General features: G+C 38.7%; 1 protein-coding gene across 1 annotated transcript in view; it reads right to left on the bottom strand.

Moving 5' to 3' along the window:
- Window positions 1–21429, bottom strand: part of LOC311275654 (kinesin-like protein KIFC3) — a 28513-nt gene extending 7084 nt beyond the window's left edge. The window contains exons 1-14 of the mRNA XM_084384806.1: window positions 20996–21429; window positions 20621–20714; window positions 18579–20524; window positions 14320–14624; window positions 14013–14186; window positions 13645–13741; window positions 13390–13553; window positions 10482–10734; window positions 4727–4899; window positions 4348–4413; window positions 4059–4196; window positions 2443–2640; window positions 844–1017; window positions 521–668 (exon numbers count right to left, since the gene is read on the bottom strand). Of these exons, the coding sequence (XP_084240932.1) occupies window positions 521–668; window positions 844–1017; window positions 2443–2640; window positions 4059–4196; window positions 4348–4413; window positions 4727–4899; window positions 10482–10734; window positions 13390–13553; window positions 13645–13741; window positions 14013–14111 (1510 nt within the window). The 5' untranslated portion in view covers window positions 14112–14186; window positions 14320–14624; window positions 18579–20524; window positions 20621–20714; window positions 20996–21429. The remainder of the gene's footprint in view (window positions 1–520; window positions 669–843; window positions 1018–2442; window positions 2641–4058; window positions 4197–4347; window positions 4414–4726; window positions 4900–10481; window positions 10735–13389; window positions 13554–13644; window positions 13742–14012; window positions 14187–14319; window positions 14625–18578; window positions 20525–20620; window positions 20715–20995) is intronic.
- Window positions 21430–21997: the final 568 nt, after the last annotated feature.

The following is a 21997-nucleotide window of genomic DNA, read 5'->3' as shown; positions in this document are numbered from 1 at the left end:
TCACGCTGACCAAATGACGACTAACTGACGACGTCATCACAACGTATTGTGTTAGCTGGGAACATGTTGAAGATTAGCCGATGGGCAGTCGATTCATCACATGATAAGCTATTTACTCACAAAAGCGGTTATATTCAGCGTAGTGAAGCCTCTTCTCCGTCGACAAACAGAAAGAAAATGGCCTCTTGTATCCTTCCCTGCGTACCGCAGTGTTATCTGTCATTACGCTTTTTACGGCTAAGGTTGCAGGCTTGCCTTCAAGTGGCTTTGGCACAAGTAATCCTGAAAACATTGATTTGCTTGTTCAGGTGTGTTTGATTAGGGTTGGAGGAGCTAAACTCTGCAGGACAGCGGCACTCCAGGACCGACGTTGCCCATCCCTGCTATAGTCAATATCAAGTGTGCCATTCAAGACAAGGAAGATTATAGAGATCAGAAAACATGAAATCACCAAAACAATTTTTAAAGAACAGGCATGAACCATCTATTAAGATTTGTAGTATATATACAGTAAACTCACTTATGAACTGGTTCTGCAGGCTCTGGAGATGCTCCTCAGAGCAGTTGGCTGCCGCTTTTACAGCTGCCTCTTTCTTTTCCTCAAGATGTCCAATCTCCTTCAGCAGCTCCTCCCTAAGGGTCCCAATCTCCCTTTCATATGCAGCAATCTGTGGAGCCATTGCTTTTTTAGAAGAGCTGAGGTTTTCTAGTTGTGTTCTGACATGGACTGTATAATTCATGAATTTTGTATCTGAGATCCCATCGACATAGGCTGTTAAGATCTTTAGCTTCAAGTTATACAGTATGTACAATCATAAAAACAAATGGATAAAGCTTAGAAACCTTGTGTTGCAAATTGCAGCTGACTTCATCTGAATGTCTGATGTTCTCCTCCAACTGTCTGCATCGTTCGCTCTGGTTGCTTAGCTTCCCAGAAAGCTGTGCATTCTGTTGTCTGGCTTCAGATAGTTGACGCAGAGTTGAAGGCGATTCAACCGCAACGGTTTGGGTAACATACTAGAAGACAGGAAAAAAAAGATGATTTATTACTATTGATTCTCATTCTAAAGAGTATGTGATTGGACAAAATACTATACCCCAGAGAGTGCAAGACAAATCATCAGTATTTTTGGTCCGTTTTCTCGTAATACACTAAATACTTACCTATATATCTTTTGTGTATGTGTGTGTATCTGTTAAAAATCTATTTGATCAAGTTTGTTGTGCCTTTTTTTTTAGGTTTTAAGTTCATATAAATATTGATATATGATATATATATCATAATAAATATTGGAGAACAATTGATTATGAATTTTTCTGATAAATCTTCTTCTGAAAACTCTCCAGAAATTGTATAAATTAAAGACTGGCTGAATGCATTGAATGTAACGGATGAAGATGAAACAGAAATAAGAAATGTTAATGTCACAGACAAGGTTGAGATTTCTATGAACGATCTTATAGTTGAACACCTCCAGAGGGACAACGCAAAGAGAGCTCGCAAGGCGGAGAAGAAGGAGAGAAAGGCGATGGCAAACATCTTCCACTAAGGCTCAACTTCCTCGAAACGAACTGATTCATTGTGCACAGAAGTTAATAAAAATGATCAGACAAGCCGAAAGATTAAATAAAATAATACACATTGCAAATAGTTTTGCAAAAATGGGAATAAAATGGGATAAACTGTTCAAATGAAGATGTGTTGAATTTGCAGGACAAGCTCAAATTACTTAAATCCTAGTTTGAGCTTGGCCTGCAAACTTAAGGGTCATTGTTAGAAGTGTACTGTGTGTGTGTGTAGCTATATGGACACAACATGTTTAGGGTTGTTAAGACCACATGTATTTTTAAAGGGACTTTGAACATCTTTTGCTCCAGACATAGAAAATGTGTGAAGCTGTTGTGTATGTGCTGCATAGAATAAGTGTGAAAGAAGAAATAGCTCATTTGAATATGTGCTTTTGCAAGCTTATGTTAATAAAGGGACTAGGATAAGTCCCAACCAAGTATTACCTTATAAGGGAATTAACTGTACTATAATGACAGCCCATAGTTAGAAGGCTGCCCAAAAAACAGGGTTAGTATAAAAAGCCTTGAAGAGGTTTTTTCGGGGCCGCATTTCGGGTGAAGAAATCATTCATCGTTGACGAAATCATGTTGTGGTGATTCGCAAAATTTGTTAAATAAGTCTCAGAGTAATTTTTCCCTATCAATATTTCATGATTTTGGTAATGGAATATAAATTTTGGCAAACGCCCAGTGCAGTCGAATTCAAGATTGAACTGGTTAGAGGCACCGCCGAGGACCCTGAATCGACATCCTACATCCTTAATCTAAAAGGTAAGGGCAATATTTAATTGCAGCAGATTATGGATATGTCTGAGAATGATTTATAGGTTACAGCGAGATAAAAATACAACAATATTCTTGCATTTTTCTTACTTTAACCACAGGTTCCTTGTTGCGTTCTTTGTCTAGTTCAAGCTGCAGATCTCTCACACTCTCCTCTCGTCTCCTGAGCTCTTCTGCCTTCCTCCATTCGCTCTGCTCTTTCTGGTGCTCCAGAGTTGACAGCTGCTCTGCCCGCTGCTGCAGTGAACTTTCCAGCTGCAGAACACGACTGCGCAAGTTCTCATTTTCCTATAGGGTACAATAGTATACTAATAATTCATATAATTCATTCAATCGGTGCATATACACATAATGACGTCCAAGCTACACTGAACAAAATTATAAACGCAACACTTTTGTTTTTGCTCACATTTTTCATGAGCTGAACTCAAAGATCAAAGACTTTTTCTATGTACACAAAAGGCCTATTTCTCTCAAATATTGTTCACAAATCTGTCTAAATCTGTGTTAGTGAGCACTTCTCCTTTGCCGAGGTAATCCATCCATCTCACAGGTTTGGCATATCAAGATGCTGATTGGACAGCATGATTATTGCACAGGTGTGCAGTTTTACTGTATTGGGGGGGTCCGAAAACCAGTCGATATCTGGTTTGACCATTTGCCTCACGCAGTGAACACATCTCCTTCGCATAGAGTTGATCAGGTTGTTGATTGTGGCCTGTGGAATGTTGGTCCACTCCTCTTCAATAGCTGTGCGAAGTTGCTGGATATTGGCAGGACCTGGAACATGCTGTCGTATACGCCGATCCAGAGCATCCCAAACATGCTCAATGGGTGACATGTCCAGTGAGTATGCTGGCCATGCAAGAACTGGGATGTTTTCAGCTTCCAGGAATTGTGTACAGATCCTTGCAACATGGGAAAGTGCATTATCATGCTGCAACATGAGGTTATGGTAGTGGATGAATGGCACAACAATGGGCCTCAGGATCTCGTCACGGTATCTCTGTGCATTCAAAATGCCATCAATAAAATGCACCTGTGTTCGTTGTCCATAACATATGCCTGCACTTTTGTTGTTTTGTCATTATTGTTAGTTACATGTGTCACATTCTGATGTTAAGAGCTCGTATTTTTACATTTATTGATTGTCACCGTTCTTAAGGGTTTGTGTGTCAAGTGTTGAGTTCTGTGTACATTCTCAACAACAAGTGCCCTATAGAACTATATATGGTTACCATAATTACTGCTTTAGAATTAGTTGGACAAGAAATCTTGTTTATGTATTGAATGCATGTTAAAGACCATGCACTAAAAAAAATTCATCTGAATGTATGTTGAAAAAATCTGAATGCATGTTTAATTGAATTTTCACGTTTTTTCAAAAGATCCTTTTTTTACAGCGTATAATATAGGTAATAAAAAAAAATAAAGCTTATCAAATTGTTTCAAAGACCACAGGGAGTATATTTTTTGCTTTTGTGTGGTTTCAGTTGTTTCAAAATTTAAATGTAGAAAATTTCCTTGCAGATTTTACAAATATGTGCATGCCCATGGTTAGTGAATGAGAGCATATGTCTATGGGCCACAGAGGTGAGGCGTACTGAAAATGTCACAAGGGAGGTAGTAAAGACAACAGTCAGGAGTGTCATATGAGTTTCGTTGTCATCAGTTACTGTACCCAATGCATTAAAAGACATTCTCACCTTGATGAGCACAGAGCTGGACTGGGATGGGATGACCGACAGCTGCTGCAGAAGACCCTGCGTCACTGTGAGGCTGTGTTTCAAACTCTCATTCTCTGCTGATAAGCAAAGCACTCGTTTTTCAGAGTCTGTTACTCCCTGGTGAAAGAAAAAAAAGAAAAAAAAAAGTCACAGCTGACCTGGAAAAAAGTGTCTGATTGAACAACCTAGATTAGCTCTTGGTCACGAATCATTTTGAGGCTGTCTGGCCTGGTTTTAATGTGCTCAGTTTAAAATGCAGAGCACTTACTGATGTAACTCTGAGTTTGGACAGCTCCTCTTCTCTTTCCTCAATACAGCTCTTTAGCTCATCAATCTACAGGGAGAAAATCAATTGTGTCAGCTTAGCAAGTCTGGAAAGAAAAATGAGTGAAGAGGATGGATGAAACTGAATAAACTGATGGAGAGATAGCTGAATGGATGTAATATGCAGACTTATATATTACTCTCTGGATAAAGGTAAAAAAGATGCTTTCATGATCATTGGTGAGGTAGAGAGAGGAAAAAGTGGAGATGTGCTATTAAATACTCTGAATGTGAAAGCATCACTGATTGCATGAATACATGTTCTGGGTTGAATGATAGTATGAATGTATAGAATAAGTGACTGGATGAGTAATGCTCATCACCTGCTGTTGGAAGGCCTGCACTTTAGTGTGGCGATCTCGTTCTCTCTGCTCAAGCTGTGAGTGAAGCGATCGCAGCTCTCCTCTCAGTTGACTCCTCTCTCCCTGCAGCCCACATAGAGATTGAACCAACTTATGCAGCCCAACCGGAGATGATGCAGGTAGCATGTACTCACCTACACACAAACACACACACACATGGCATGACCGTTTAGAATGGAATTTCAAAAGAAGCTAGTGCATCTGGCATAAGGAGTGGCTTACCAATATACAATCCTACCATTCGGACTGTCCCTAACTCCGTGACTTTTACAAAATGTCTGGATGTGGCCCTCTCCCCCGTGAGACAGTTTGGAGTACTCATCCTGAACTACCTCGATGATTGGTTACTCTTAGCCCAATCGAAGAAAAACTATGCACAGGTCTTAGCTCCTCAGCCACTTGGAAAGTCTTGGACTCCACTGGATTCCACTAGAGTGCTCTCTGAAAATTCAGAGGCTACCGGCATCTTTCAGAATTGGGGATATCCTTCCCCTGAAAATGTTTCAGAAGCTACTGGGCCTCATGGCAGCAGCCTCCTCAGTAGTTCCCTTGGGTCTGTTACATATTCGGCCACTACAACACAGAAGGCCCACGTCCCATCTAAAGTGTGGCGCGAAGGCCGCCTCATTCTCAGGGTGAACCATGGTTTTACCAAATCCCTGGTCCCCTGGAAATGGCCCCATCTGTATCAGTTGGGGGTAGAACTGGGCTCAGTATCCAGAAGGAAAGTAGTCTCCTGGATGGAACCGATGACGAATTGGCACATCAACTGCCTGGGAATGATGGCAGTACTTCTGGCCTTCAATGAGTTCCAGTCTGAACTCAAGGCGGACCATGTCCTGGTCCGATCAGACAGCATGTCAGTGGTAGCCTATAGAAATTACCAAGGGGGTCTCAGGTCTAATCTGTGAAAAAAGTTGGAATGCCGCCTCCTTCTGTGGGCCCAATACAATCTTTGCTCAGTGAGAGCGGTCCACATACCAGGCTCCATGAACACGGAAGCAGATATGCTATCCCGGAATGGACCATCCGCGGGGGAGTGGGGAATCCTCCCCCAGTCGGTTTGCATGATCTGGAGCATTTTCAGGGATGCAGAAGTGGACCTCTTTGCATCAAAAGAGAACTCCCACTGCCAGATATTCCTCTCAAAGGAAAAATTATTCAGTATAGAATTGATTTTAAGATTTTATTATTGGTTTTTAAAGCTCTTTACAACATGTCTCCAATTTATATCACTAACCTTTTAGGATTTTACACATCGGCTAGGACGCTGAGATTGACGGATCAAATGTTGTTGGTACTCCCTCGTTCTAAGTCATCAAAGGGTGATCGAGCTTTCACAGTAGTTGCTCCTAAATCTTCCACATATTCTGCAGGCTCCATCTATAGAGGTTTTTAGGTCTCATTTGAAAACATGTCTTTTTAACTCAGCTTTTGGAGGAAGGGGATCTTGAGTAATTGTCTCTGTGTCTGTATAGGCACAATAAATGTTATTAGCTGTGTTTCCATCAAAAGTTGCCAATTTAAATTTCAGCTCAAAGTTCAAGATATTAATAAAAATTCAAACATTTCTCATCTGATTCTTTTGCTACTCACATTAATTTTATAGTTGTATTGTATGTTTTGGCTTCTGCTCTTCTGTTCATGTCTCCTATCAGTATGCATTCTCACAGTCATATGCTGACGTTTTATTCAGAGCTTTATTCATGTCGTTGGACTGGGAATTATGCGTTTTTATGTCAACACTATCAACGCCTAAATGAATCTGCAGAAGTCAGGTGGTACAATGGTCATGTGGTACAAGCAGGAGCTTGCAGAAAATTCCCAGCTTACAAGTTGTAATTACGAGCACTACGAGGACGTGAAGGCTCTTTACAAGTTGAAATCTATTAATTACGGTAATTAAGACATGGCGTGCACACCTTTACTTCCTGGTTTTGTCATGTCCTGGTTTTTTCAACTCAAAGACTTGTGCAACGTGCCTGGCAGACTAACTGCTCTGCAACATTTTATTTAGATTCCCGCCATGTATTATTGATATGCCGAGTCATAGTTGCTGTCTTTTCCTGTGCGGTACACTAATTACTGAGGCAGACGGCGGCAGATATGAGCTTCCAGTCTCGGGTTGAGCAAGTCTGTTGGTGGGAAGGACGAATGGAGACACACAGGGACGCCACCGCAAACGTGATGTGGAACAAACGTGATGGAGGAACAGGCTTGAACAAAAAATATTACACAATTTTCTGTAATTCCAGACAACATTTCATGGTGGGATTAATCTAGGCACAATATGGGTATGAGCTATGGGCTAATTCAGATATGGGCAGACATGGAACACATGTAACTCAAGCCCATTTCATGCCCATAATAATGTTGGCTGGGATATTTGATTCTGAATGATTTTGTGGTCAATATTTCTGTACAATGAACGCTAAACAATATATAATTGACCGATACTCCTTGAAACTGATTTCCTGCTGTGCTTTTTTCATCGTTCTCCTCCTCATATTAAATAAAACTTAAATCTTAAGAGCATGGTCTACTCATTTTATGCTTTCGTGTTTAAAGCTGAATTTCCTCTCGGCTGTACACTGGATTTATACAGTATCTTACAGCAGTGCACGTGAAGTTCAGCTGTGCTAGTTTGTAAGTACACTTACATTTGTAAGAGAAGCAGCTCTCACAATGTTTTATTCATCTCTGTGAGCCACAGAGAAACATGCCAAGTGCTGTAGATGTACCATCCGGGCAAATGGGTATTTTTACTACATGCTAATAAAAGACATTGACGTCTCATGAGCAACAAACACATGTATTCCCATGTCAATTAGCCATCTGATTAATATGATTCAAACTGTAACTGTATTTCATGTGGCTAATGGATTAATTGAAAGTGTCTGCAGACATGTGGGTTTCATGACGAAGGGGTCAAGGTTTGGTGGGTTAGCATAGCCCAGATTGCTGGTATATAGCTATAACTACCTATTTTTCTCATTTGATGGAAATAAATTTTTTGCGCAATTTAAATTAATTTTACATATATTTCATTAGTATAAATTTTAACAATGCTGGTTCTTTTTAGGAGGGATGTTTACATTTTCTCTGTCTGCTACCTCTCAAGAAACAGGATAATTGCTATTGCAGTTTATTCAGGATAAGGGTTTGTGAGCATTTTTGGAGTGTCATCAACCAACCAGAATTGTTATGATGTAATTATGCAGAATGTTAAAGGGATGAAAAGGAATGGATACATTTCGCCAGGTAGTGTAGACTGGTAGTGTAGACTGTAGTGTAGACCAGGTAGTGTAGTTCTTTTTTCAAACACCTTTGGGCTTAATATAGCTCCTTAGATTGTAGTATCCTGATCATTAAGAGTCATGTGCAAGTACACCACAAAGCCAAGTACATCTGACATTGAATTAGTGCAAGAGACGTGCATTTTAAACACACGCAATGTTTGTCTGAGGAGAAACAGACCGCCAGAGAGTCCAGATGCCCCATATAGCTCTGAGGTCACTGCCAGGTGCGGTTTCTAAAACCGTCAATCTGCTATTTTTGGCACTTTTTCCCAGTATTCTCATTTAATTAAAGTACAATTTTAAGCTGTCCACATGATGTGAACAGGTCATTATCTCTTCCCTCACTGACGTCAAACAAAATTCTGAATCCAAAAACAAACAATGACATCATCTGGGGCCAGATTCACAAAACATTCTAACTTAAAGTGCCCCTATTGTGCTATTATTAAAGGTTCCTAATTTTGTTTTGGAGGTCTCCTACAATAGGTTTACATGCATCCAAGGTCATTTTATCATAATATACATTGAACATCACCTAATTTCTCTGGTTCGTTTTAAGATTCAGTCTCTCTAAGCCCCTCCTTTTCGAGAGCTTCCTCTGCTCTGATTGGTCAGATGGCCCAGTCTGTTGTGATTGGTCTACTCGCTTTTACGAGTCTACATCCCAACCAGAGGCCTACAATTGGTAAATGAGCGAAAGGCTCGTGGTACCATCACAGAAAGGCACAAAATCACTCTCCAAAACATTTTCTCTCACTGTTCCTTGCTGGTGGAATGATCTCCCAGGCTTCATGCCTTCAATGCAGAATCCCTGACAACATTCAACAGACAGCTGAAAACAAATTTTTCCGGGAGCACTTAACCTCATTATAAAAATAAATAAATAAAAAATTATATTCTTTCACTTTCCTTTAATCCCTTCCTATTCTAGCTTATGCTACTCTGAGAAATGTCTGCAACTTTGTATTTTGAGCACTTCCTGTGTTTATGTCCTGTATGTCTGGACATATGATCTATGTGTGGGAAACCCAGAGGAAATCAATGTCAACACAGAGAAAGCATACAAACTCCACACAGAACGGCCTCATGACACAGCTGCGTCTCCAATACTGCACATACGGGATTATACTAGACAAGTTGTTGTTGATGTTATTGATGTTGTTGTTTTTTTATTTATTATTATTATTATAGCTTCAGGATTTTGTTGTTGTTGTTTCCACTTAAAACATTTTGCACGTAAATTACTACATGTAAAGATATAGAAAAAAAACCGAATTGCTGCATTTCTCATTAATTCTTTATGCTGTAATACAGTCAGTAAAATAAAAAGATCTGATTCTTATCATATATGTGAAAAATAATCATTCAAACTTTAAAAATAAAAGTTCATGATTTATGTAATGCTCCCTGTTGTTAGTGTTTTTAAGATCAGTGTTTTGTGAATGAAATGCATGATTTCTGAATGAGAATTGTTGCCAGTGTTATGGTGGAAGGAGCTTATTTTGAGACATACATAAAGTGTTTTGTTGGTCTGAGGTGAGATTAACTGTTTGGCCAAGATTCATCTTGGTAATAATGATTATATAACGTTATTATATAACGTTGGCCATGCATGAAGAGTTTTGAAAATGTGGCTTCAGTATTGACCGATGCTTGTTAGCAATAAAAAAAAAGAAAAAAAAAAGTAATGTTACTGAAAGAACATTTGTTCAGAACTTTGAAAAACCTTGCCAGAACATTAGCTAAAGTTCTGAGAAAGTTTCCTATTAGCTGGGTAAAGAATAATTATAATATACATTACTATATAATGTAAGAATAATTTGAATCTGTACCACAGTTTGTAAAATAAATAAAAATGGGTTGACACACAGTTTTCTAAATATTCAGAAACATTCTTTTAACGTAAAGGCTGAATCTTTCAGACAGACCAAACAGCAAAAGACAGAAACAGATGCACCTCCTGATATTGCAGAGTTAGACCAGTTCCTGGGTATATAACATAATTTGTTGATTCTGGCACAACATTCCTGTCTGAAAATTTGGTCGTAACCACCATATCCCTACCCCGAAACCTAATCCTACCCATAAGTTACCCCTAAAATCAGAGGGAAATGACAGTGATGTAGAAGCACCTAACTCTGGTTGTAAGCCTAAACTTTACATAAACTGTAAACTTTTCCCTAAATTCTGATTGGTTAATGGAATGCTGTTCCAGGATCAACAAAAATGTTGATCCAGGAACATGTTGTACTTGATGAAATCAGGTTCTGCGTAAGGTAAAACGCAGCCTCCAAAAAATCAATGAATGTCAAGGTACAGTACATAAAGAGAGGCATCTAATATTAAACTCATCATTATCCACATCTAAAGTCTTCACACTGAGATTCTGTGATTTATTTAGGTTCAAAAGGTCTCACCCTCATTTTCAGGTGATGGGCTCTGCTGCTGAGCAATCACTTCCTCCAGGTTGTTAATCACACTGTTCTTGTCTCTGAGGCGCTGGCGGTAGGACGTACGCAGGGCCTTCATCTTCCGCCGGTGCTGGGCACGGTGTCTGCGTAGCTGGAGACGGTACTGATCAGCCTGCTGCTGCAGCTGTTGCAGGTGGGAATATTGCTCCAGGAAGCTCAGGAGGTGGGACATCACAGACAGCAATGGAGACTCTGTCACCTGGAAAACACACATTTCATATTTACTCAACTATTAAAAAATAAATGTGCACTTATAAAATGTGCATCCATCTTTTTTATATTAAGATTATTTAGTAAGCCTACATAAAAGGAAAAAATGGTCACATCTTCATGAGAAATTCAATAACACAAAATAATAGTCTCAAAAGCTTTAGATTTATTCACTATTAATAACAACCATAATAATAATATAAAATACAGGGTTTCAGGGCTTCTTTAGCCCTAAAGGGCTAAAGCCCTAAAAAAACATGTTTTACTACATTTATACATGCGAAGACGAGCGGAGAGTATAGAATAACTATAGATAAAAAAAAAAAAAAAAAACCTAGATAGCAAATACGTGCACATTAACAGCCTTGAATAAACCATAATTTAATATTATTACCATAATAACATGATTAAATGTTAATAAATGAAGTGGATCAGCAATCATAAATCAGAGAAGAAATTTCTTAGAAATATATGTTAACGTTACCTAGGTGACGACCCAGCAAACACAGAACGTTGGCACAACGTACCCAACCTTCTAACAACGTTTTAACAACATGGCCAAAAGGTTGCTATAACTACGTTGTGTTGTGAAGGTTGTTACAGCGTTGTCACAATGTTGACATTAAACCATCGTTCAGGGCCATTGCTAAAGGTTGTGCCTCTGGTGTTTTGACAACCGAACCACTGGACTACATATATTCTCGACACTGCCCAGAAGCGCGAAAATCAGCCTTTTAAATTGGGTTCATTCTCATTCTTCAACGAGCAAGGATACGTGAGTATTGCGTTTAATTTACCTCAGCTAAATAAGATACGTAATTATTCAAACACAACCTACAACTTCATTTTCTAATGTGATTAATGTAGCCTCGCTCGCACTGTTTAGTTTTTCATTAGATTTGTCTGCTATTTCGTCTCATTCGTTTCTTTGCTCCTCTAGTTTGTCGATGTTTCCTGGACTGATTCCGGTTACCGACCTTTATCGCCCCGGCTTTCGACTACGCTCTCCTGTCTGCCATGTAAGTTACAGAACCCGGTTTTGTTCATTAAATGTTCTGATCTTTGCTCTTTATGTTTTATTTATTATACTTAAAAATACTTAAGCTGCTGCTGAACTTCAGTTCATTCAGTCAAGATAGAGGGGTCGGAGTTATCAGTTTACTGACAGTTTGAGGATGAACAAGATTTACACAAGCTCTTTTTAAGAACTTTCATCGGCTAAATATTTGTATAAACAGACAGACAGTAAAGAGTGACCAATAGCATTGATTTATTGAAGAAGAAAAAAACCACCACAAAAAAGGGCACTTCAGAGTGTAAGGGCAAAAAGGGCATGTGCTCTGCACATGTTGAGCCCTACCTGTGCAAGTACCTGATAGGAACCCAATTATACTAAAATATTATATTTATTATATTATATTATGCTATAAAAATGATATAAAAATAACAATGGTTGGTGATTAAGGACACAAATAAGGACAGCAAATATTGAATTTTTCACTAATGAAAATGGAGCTGTACAGTACGGTATGTTCAATAGGCTGTACTATAATTTAAGTAGCTACAGACTTTACATCTATCCATTCCAGCCTCATTTTAATTAATGAAAAATTAAATATGGCATCTACCCTAACTAAGGTCTAATGAGGTCCTTAAGTTTGACTAGGGGCCATGTGTCAATGTAGTGTAAGTCTTTTTTTTCTGCCATTTTATCAATTTTGCTAATTTTGAAAAGTAATAACCAAATTTAAAGTATTAATCATAAATAATCACAGACCAAACTGTGAATTATATGTGCCAAAGTTAAATACATACTGTATGCAGAACCTGATTTCACCAAGTGCAACATGTTCCTGGATCAACATCTTTTGTTGATTCTGAAACAACATTCTAATCAACCAATTATGTCAAGTTCTGTCAGGACTACTATAGTCAAAGATGAGTATGGTTCTGTTCTGGGCGAGAACTCCCTGCGCAAACATGCAGCCTAGCATGGATAAGAGCAGGGAGAGCAGCGATAAGCCCCGTTAGGGTAAACAGAACAGAACCAACATAAATGTATGCAGATATCATTAATGTCTCTATTTTAATATACACCATAATTCGAGAAATTATTCAAGAGGAATCAGAATGCCAAATCCTGACTAGACGAGAGGTGGAGCTGGGGATGGAGGAGGGTAATTCGCTCCTGAGAAACGCAATAGCTGCTAATACTGAAGGAGCTTATATAGGATGCTGTGATAGGCGTCAAATTCCTGTAAGTTGACGTGGATCAGCTGAGAGTCAGCTGATGCGAGCTTGACTAACGTGACCTGCCAGAACTAACGCTACGCTTGATTTTAGGTTTACAACCAGGGTTTGGTGCTTTTACATCAGTGTTATTCATCTATTATTTCCCTCTGATTTTAGGGGTAACCTATGGGTAGGGTTAGGTTTAGAGGTAGGGATATGGTTATGATTAAATTTTCAGACTGGAATGTTGTTCCAGGATCAACAAAATATGTTGACACAGGCATATTGTGCATATTATTGTAACTCAGGACGTGCCATACTGTAGAGCTAAGGGTCTGCTGAAATACTACTACCACCAAATCACCACCACTATGAAACATGGTAAATGTGAATGTAGTTAGAAGGTCTTCACCTTTTCACTAGGTTCTGTTGGAGAATTAGTGGCTCTTCTCTTTTCTGCCTCTTGCTTGAAAGACAGGAAAGCTGTTAATGGTGTTTTGGCAGGTAATCCATGACCTTCATCAAACTCATCATCTTCATCACTGAGAGATGCCCCATCACTATCACTGCTGCTGCCTGCAATTTAATAGGTGATTATGGTTGAATGCTGATTATGTGGAGCAGCACATCATTGTATTTAGAACATCACGCAACAAAACATTCTTACTTGAATCACTCAGTCTTGCACACCCTCTTTTGCCCAACCTGGGGGTGTGGCTACTCTTCCCCTTGCTCTTTGTTTCCATGGAAACATGGCCAGGCTCCTGTCAGTTACAGAGGGAGATGAATGTGATTATTGGAAGGTGTTAAAGCCACCACTGAGGACATTCGATTTGTGTGCATGCGTGCATAATCGAATTATCACCTGAATGAAATTACCTCTAGTTTTCTATATTGTTTCTATATATTTAATATATTATATTATAATATAATAAATCATTCTATTTTTCTTGTTTGCATATTTTGTACTGAGGACAATAAGGAATGCATATTTTAACACGTCTATCGACGTGTGTCCACTGCGGCCAAACATACCTCCAGGGATTCTCCATACGCCCCCTCGAGCGCTGCCTCCTCCTCCTTTTTAAAGACGGTGTAGAAGATGTACACCAGCAAAGAATAGAAGGCATACATGTTGTGCGGATGTTATAACGACAGTGGCTGGAAATAAATGCTTTTGCTTCACAGCATCTCTCTGCTCTTCCCACACTGCAATACAATCAGACAAGTGTTACTAAACCGCAGCTCCAGTAGCAAATCCACCAAAACAAATCATGATGGCATTCCCATGTTGTCAAGCTCCTTAGAATGATGATATTCCCATTGTTTTGCAGAGACTTACCATCTGCTGAGGTTGATCCCCCACAACTGCAGTTACTGCATTCCCATTCTTCCGCTCTGAAGCTCTACATGGTGATTCTGCAGGACAGCTTGTGCCTGTTCACCAGTGTTTCGGGGCTTTGGATGGCAACACTAGCTCTTGACTCCGCACATCTGTCCAACCTGCTATTCCTGGCTTCCTTTTCCCCCTCCTTTTTCTCCTCCTCTCTCATTATCCATTCCTCTCCTCCCCCCTCCTCTCTCTCCTCAGCAGTGTTTGAGAACGCTCATCGCAGATGTGTAGTGCACTGCAGTGGTGGGGTGAAGCTGACAGAAATTGGTGAGAGGAAGAACAGGAAGTCAGATGCTCAACAAAGCACTCTGATGTTGCTATATTCAAAGTGACAACCATATATGAATTATATGGTAACGAATCATGTAGAACCATAGGTTTGTTCCTTCTATAGCTTCACCACAGCAAGATTTAAGAAGTTTTTTAAGTTCTGATGATGATATTTTGTGCCTGTAAGCAGAATACTGTGGTAATAATTAGATTTTACTGGGACATGAGGACCGGGGTGACCACTGTTCTAGATGGTTGAATGGTTGAATGCTGTTCAAATGGAAATAGCCCAACAAAACGTTTGATGGTAAAAACAAATATTGCTTACCTGAGATCAGCTCTCCAGCCACCACACTGTGGAGAATATTCAATACAATTCAGCTGCATTTTAGACAATGAAACACTAGAGGGCGCACTACATCAGCTGAAATAAATGTGGTAGTGTTCGAAATTGTTTCCTATACCCTCATTCACCATTCCCTACATTAGTAGTGGAAACAGTGCAGCGCTTCCAGGTTCTACGTCAGAACGTCAGCTCATTATTGGCCAGATCCTAAGTCAGCTGATACTAAAGCATCACACGCATGTGTCGTGGCGCTCACGTGAACAGCGTCAGCCAATGAGTCAGTGTTCTGGCGTAGAACCTGGAAGCGCTGCATTGTATACACTACGTGAATAGCGTGGGAGAATGACATGAAAGAGATTATTGAATAAAGTCGTTATTATTTTTGATTTTTTTTTGCTCACAAAAAGTATTCTTGTCGCTTCATAACATTAAAGGCTTACTGAAGTGCCTTGGAATGCACAGTTTTGTATGATGCGTTGACGTAATTTCCACTGAAACAGGAAGCAAAGGCGGGACATATTGAATGGCTCCTCCCCATTTTCAAATAGCCAATAGCGTTTAGTTTACCTCACAGACTGCTATTGACAGCACCATGGAAGTGAATCCGAGCGCTGATGATACATTGGATTCAATAGTAGAGGTGTGAATAAATTCTAGCCATTTCATTCTTAACCAACATACAGTTTGAAAACGGAATAAAACTCGAGCGTTTGAGCAACCGAACACACATCTCCAACCGATGTTGCTCTGTGACGTGTCAACATTTGCTTTGGCCTGGTGGGATTTATAGCATAAGGTGCGGGACGCTTTAGATTCTAGAGAGCATTTGATAATATAATATAAAGAGCAAAAAATTATTATTTGATCCCCTGGTGAATTTGTACGTTCGTCCACTTACAATGAAATGAAGGGTCTATAATTTTTATGGTAGGTTTATTTTAATGGATAGAGACAGAATATCAACCAAAATCCAGAAAAAAACACATTATATAAAGATTATAAATTGATTTGCATTTCAGTGAGTGAAATAAGTATTTGATCCCCAAGCAAAACATGCCTTAGTACTTGGTGGAGAAACCTTTGTTGGCAAGCACAGAGGTAAGACGTTTCTTGTAGTTGGTCACCAGGTTTGCACACATCTCAGAAGGGATTTTGGTCCACTCCTCTTTTATTTATTTACAGATACTTTCAAAATCCTTAAGGTTTCTTGGCTGTCGCTTGGCAACTCAAAGTTTCAGCTCCCTCCACAGATTTTCTATAGGATTAAGGTCTAGAGACTGGCTAGGCCACTCCAAGACCTTAATGTGCTTCTTCTTGAGCCACTCCTTTGTTGCCTGGGCAGTATGTTTTGGGTCATTCTCATGCTGGAAGACCCATCCACGACCCATCTTCAGTGTTCTGGCTGAAGGAAGGAGTTTCTCGTCCAAGATTTGACGGTACATGGCCCTGTCCATTGGCCCCTCAATACGGTGAAATCGTCCTGTACCCTTAGCAGAGAAACAGCCCAAGAGCGTAATGTTTCCACCTCCGTGCTTGACTGTAGGGATGGTGTTCTTGGGGTCATAGTCAGCACTTCTCTTCCTCCAAACATGGTGAGTTGAGTTGATGCCAAATGCTCAGTTTTGGTCTCATCTGACCACAGCACTTTCTCCCAAGCCTTCTCTGAATCATTAGATGTTTATTGGCAAACTTTAGACAGGCTTCTATATGTGCCTTCTTGAGCGGTGGGACCTTGCGGGCACTGCAGGATTTCAATTAAAGGGATAGTTCACCCAAAAATGAAAATTCTTTACTCACCCTCAAGTTGTTTAAAACCTGTAAGAATTTCTTTTTTCTGCTGAACACAAAAGAAGATATTTTGAAAAATGTCTGTAACCAAACAGTTGATGGACCCCATTGACTTCCATAGTAGGGGAGAACCGGGGCGAAAGTAACGCGGGACGAAAGTAACAAAGCGATTTTCTCAGAGCCCTGACTATATTAGCATTTCAACCTATGACAGCACGTTTAGTACGCAACCCTTGACGGAGCTGCCAAATATCACGTAATTTCGTCATCGTTTCCCGCGGTTAGGTCCGGTAAGCAGTATTCGAGTTCGATAAGTAAATTACTGAAGCGGTACTTTTTTTCTAATTACAAGTTGTGTTTTTCGTTTCATGTCACACAGTAATGATCAATCTACAGGTTATTAAGTGCTGTAACACATCCTGAAGTTTGCCTTGTCATAGTTTTTCAGTATAAAAATCAATTGGGTTTAAATGTCAGGAGTTCCTGTCGGGACGAAAGTAACACTTGTTACTTTTGTCCCGCTATAGTGAAAAAAAGTGTTTCTTTTGTCGCGCTGCTAATGTGGTGACTTTCTCTGTGTTGCAGCATTTATTAAAACATGTTTATGTCACATTATACTAACAGAATATGGCAAGATTGAGGGTCAGTAAGACAGATAGAGGTCTGATTCAGCCAGATGTTTATGAGAAGGCGTTCACATTTAAATCAGCTGATTTGTGTGTCACCTTTTTTTTTTCACTCAATCTGTTTCCATTTACCCTAGTCACATTTAGGTTTTAGCCATACCTTATAGCTTTTCCACCTCCACCTATGCATTTGCAGGGTTTCCATCCTGATGTTTTTATGCAGATTTTAAATGTATGCCTAAAAACAGCTTGATGGAAACATGACTATTGTTACATTAAGTTGAGAATTTATATTATGGTAATTTAATTTAATTTTCATATTGTTCATGTTGAAAACACATTTTATAAAATAGACTGACATTGCCAATAAAAAAAATATTCTAAACAATTCAAGTTTGTACTGTTGGGTTATTTGAAACATTGATGAAACTGAAATTTAAAATGAAAATGTAAATTAACTATTTTTTTGCAAATATAAAGGCCAAAATATGTTTGCAGTTACATGTTAACAAGGTCATATACTCAGGTATATTTAGGCTAATAAAAAACCCCAAAAAACAAGAGTAACACAAAAAATCTAGCTTGTATATTGTTGTGTTACTTTTGACCCACCTGTGTGTTACTTTCGTCCCAACTGACGGGGTCGAAAGTAACATGAGCAGTCTTAAGTTCAAAGTGAAATTATACTGAAGTACTTTTACATTTTTACAAAATACCACCTGGTATTGATAGACCACACTTTTGGGTGACTGACCACAGCAAAAATATATCTCTGTCTAAAACATCATCTTTTCAAATTATGTTTTTATGAAAAATGGTACTTTCGCCCCTGCCTCCCCTATTTTTATTTTTTTCCTACTATGGAAGTCAATGGGGTCCATCAACTGTTTGGTTACAGACATTTTTCAAAATATCTTCTTTTGTGTTCAGCAGAAAAAAGAAATTCTTACAGGTTTTAAACAACTTGAGGGTGAGTAAATGATGACAGAATTTTCATTTTTGGGTGAACTATCCCTTTAATTGCGGCTCAGTGTGTTACCAATAGTTTGTTTGGTGACTGTGGTCCCAACTACCTTGAGTTCATTAACAAGCTCCTCCAGTGTAGTTCTGGGCTGATCCCTCACCTTTCTCATTTCTCCATTTCTGAATAATCACACCAACAAAAGTCTCCTTCTCACCAAGCTTCTTGCTGATGGTCTTGTAGCCCATTCCAGCCTTGTGCAGGTCTACAATCTGGTCCCTGACGTTTGACAGCTCTTTGGTCTTGCCGATGGTGGTGGAGAGGTTGGAATGGAAGATACAGATTCTGTGGACAGGTGTCTTTTATTCACACAACGAGCTGACATTAGGAGTACTTTCTTAAAGTGACAGGACTAATCTGTGTTTCACATGGGCACATAACCAATCTGTGGGAGGCAGAATTCTTGCTGGTTGGTAGGGGATCAATTACTTATTTCACTCGATCAAATGCTAATCAATTTACAACCTTTATATAATGTGTTTTTTTTTTCTGAATTTTTTTGGTTGATATTCTGTCTCTATCCGTTAAAATAAACCTACCATAAAAATGATAGACCATTCATTTCTTTGTAAGTGGGGGAACTTACAAAATCAGCAGGGGATCAAATAATTATTTCCCCCACTGTATAACCCTTATATTAAAATGGTAGAAGCAATATGTCTTTAGATTTTTTCTAAGAATCACTCATTAAATCTGGTCAGCGTTACATGATTATGTCTGTTCCTTTAATAGAACAATGCAGGTGTGAACCAGTCACCTCTACAAAAAAGCTGCACTTGACAATCACAGACGGACCAGTTGCTATTTATGAGCATATTCATACATTTTTGTACAGTTTTAAATATACATATATATATATAGCAACAGCATACACTTTTTCTTTTTTGTGCTTCATTGTTTGAATTTACATGTCCTCAGTAAAAGTAATACTATGTACATTTAAACCAGTGTTGCCAGATCTTGCTAGACAAATGAGTTACTAATGAAGTGACTAAACAATGCCAAAATAAGTAACTATCCTCACCAAAACAACCTGCTATTTTTCATTGCCTTTTAGTATAAACCTGTATAAACACACATTAAATAAAGTTAAGTTGCATTATTGACATTCAGAAAACATCTTTGCAATAATTATATAATTTAAAAAAATAAAAATCTAAATCTAAATTATTCTAAATGATTAAATTTACCACACATTTACCAAAGTTTCTTATAATAAGTGGACATGGCAACACTGACTTAAACAGAGTCCCATTCTTTCTTTACAAAGGACTACATTGTTGATGATGCTAAACAATTTATTCATCGCTCAGGGATTTTAGAAGCCTTCAGTGTCACTGTAATGAATTTAATAGGTTATTAATAAGCATTTAATTAATAGGTTAATTTAATAAGCAAACTCTATTATATGAATAGATGTAAACAAACTCCAGTTTCTGTAATATAATACCCTATAATGTTAGCTTATAAGACAGAAGGCTTTTACATGCAACAGTAAAACACAGTACATATACCTGCTAGTAACCTGAGAGTACCATTTTGTGGTTCTCCGTTAACTTTGAAAAACATTACTTGCTCCCTAAGTCAGTCCCAGCCTTTCAAATCAAGCAGGTATTTAATAAGGGCCTTCCTGGTGGTCCAGCATCCTAATGCCATGATGACTTTAAAGATCCAGCTGAGTCCTTCTGTAGGCAACACGAGGGAACTCAAAGATCTAGATCTGCTCCTTGGGGAAACTAATAAAGGGAGACTGAGGGCAACACTCCCTACCGCCCCTGCTGCATTTTCAGCAAATGCACACACTGTCAGCGAACAGGAAAGGGTGGAAAAGGCCAAGCAGCGTGACATAATGACCAACCCATCTGGCGATAGCCAATCAGAGAGCATTACAAAAAAAGTAGCGCCAATCAGTAGGATACGGGCTGTGATGTGGTCGTCACTAAGCCACAGGAAGTCAAAAGTAGAAAGCACAGGTCCGAGTGATTCACCTGCCCATTCTAGATCGTTCTGGAGTGACATGATAATTTGGTTACTGGGAGAAAAGAATGAAAGGACAGAGGAGCAGCCAATCAGGAGGAAGCCCAATGATGAAGCTCTGTGATCCTGCAAACAGAGAAAGAAATGTTATAACAGTGCAATCACATGCATCTTACTGATAGTATGCATATAATGGATTCAAGACACTGAATGGACGTTTACCTTGAATAGCTGATAAGCAGCATGTAGTGATGAGACAGACAAAATCATTAATGTCATGACTGTGGTAAACTCTTTTATAAAATCCATCAGTGCCCTTTGAACACATAAATCACACATGCATGAAATTAGTGCACTTTTAAGTGTACACAACAAATAGGCTATGTTAAGTATAAAATACAAAGAAAGAAAATAAAGCATAAGCAAAATTGCCAGACATACTCAAACTCATTAGGCAAAGCAACAACAAACTTACTGATAAAACACAGCTATAATGAAAACGAAAAAATGCTATATGTATATAAATATAAGTTACAAACACATTTACTAATGAGTGAAATCTACTGTATTGTAGCAAATAGGATTGTCACGCCATACCTGAGCAGTAAGTGAAGTATTTCATTGTTCAGCGTGTAATTACAGAGACAAGGCAAATTGCAAAACGTCAAGCTACTGAATTAAGATTTAAATCAAAGTAGTTGTCATTCGGTTCTGTGGCAAAATGTCAAAGATTGCGTTCAGCATGTGCTCGCTGTTTACCATCAACAACCCGTTACCCGAGCGAGCCGCGCACAGGAAGTGTGTGCAGTTCTGCGCTCAGCTGGTAGAGTGTGTGTTCTACCCTCTAGTGGACGAGAGAGGAACAGCACAAATGTTGAGATCACTGTACAAATCCGGGTTACAGCACTGTTATCCGACAATTTATCTAATGCAATACATAAAATCATGGCCGATGGCAAAACAAATTGTGTTTTGGTGCGATGCTGTATCTAGATATTTGTGCAACACAAAAGTACTGAGTGTACCTTTAATAATTCAATATAGGTTAATAATCATGTAATGCATTATTCCCCAGTTAAACTCGAACATCTTAAGTTATTAATACTTGAGACTCATCACCATGTTTACAGTCAATCATAAAAATGACAAAAGCATATACACTCCAATTGTAATGAAGCATAGTCAACAATGGACTGCCTTGATAAACACCAACAATTGTGTGATAAAACACATAGGTGTATATAAAAATACAGGATGTTTATAAAGTAAATGATAAAATATTTTATAACATCAATAATTGAAATATGTTATTATTTAAACAATTTAAATGTAATAAAAAATGTGACTTCAAACTACATGGAAATTACCAATCCTTTTAAATGCTTTACTTCAGGTTTATTAGAATCCGTCATATTCAGTAACCAGAATTTGATTTATTCTGACACATACGTTTCTAGTTACCCAGGAAGTTGTTGCTCAAATGCACCCAGATAAGCCCTACATCACATTACTCTATGTTTATGACAGGAAAAATGTATACAGTAAGCTATAGAGTGCTGCAGAGATGATGCATTTTTGTAGGCCATGCCTGAAGTTAGC

This window comes from Rutilus rutilus, assembly GCF_951802725.1.
Source record: "Rutilus rutilus genome assembly, chromosome: 17".
Taxonomy (NCBI): Eukaryota; Metazoa; Chordata; class Actinopteri; order Cypriniformes; family Leuciscidae; genus Rutilus; species Rutilus rutilus.
This window is presented reverse-complemented; position numbering and strand designations above follow the sequence as displayed.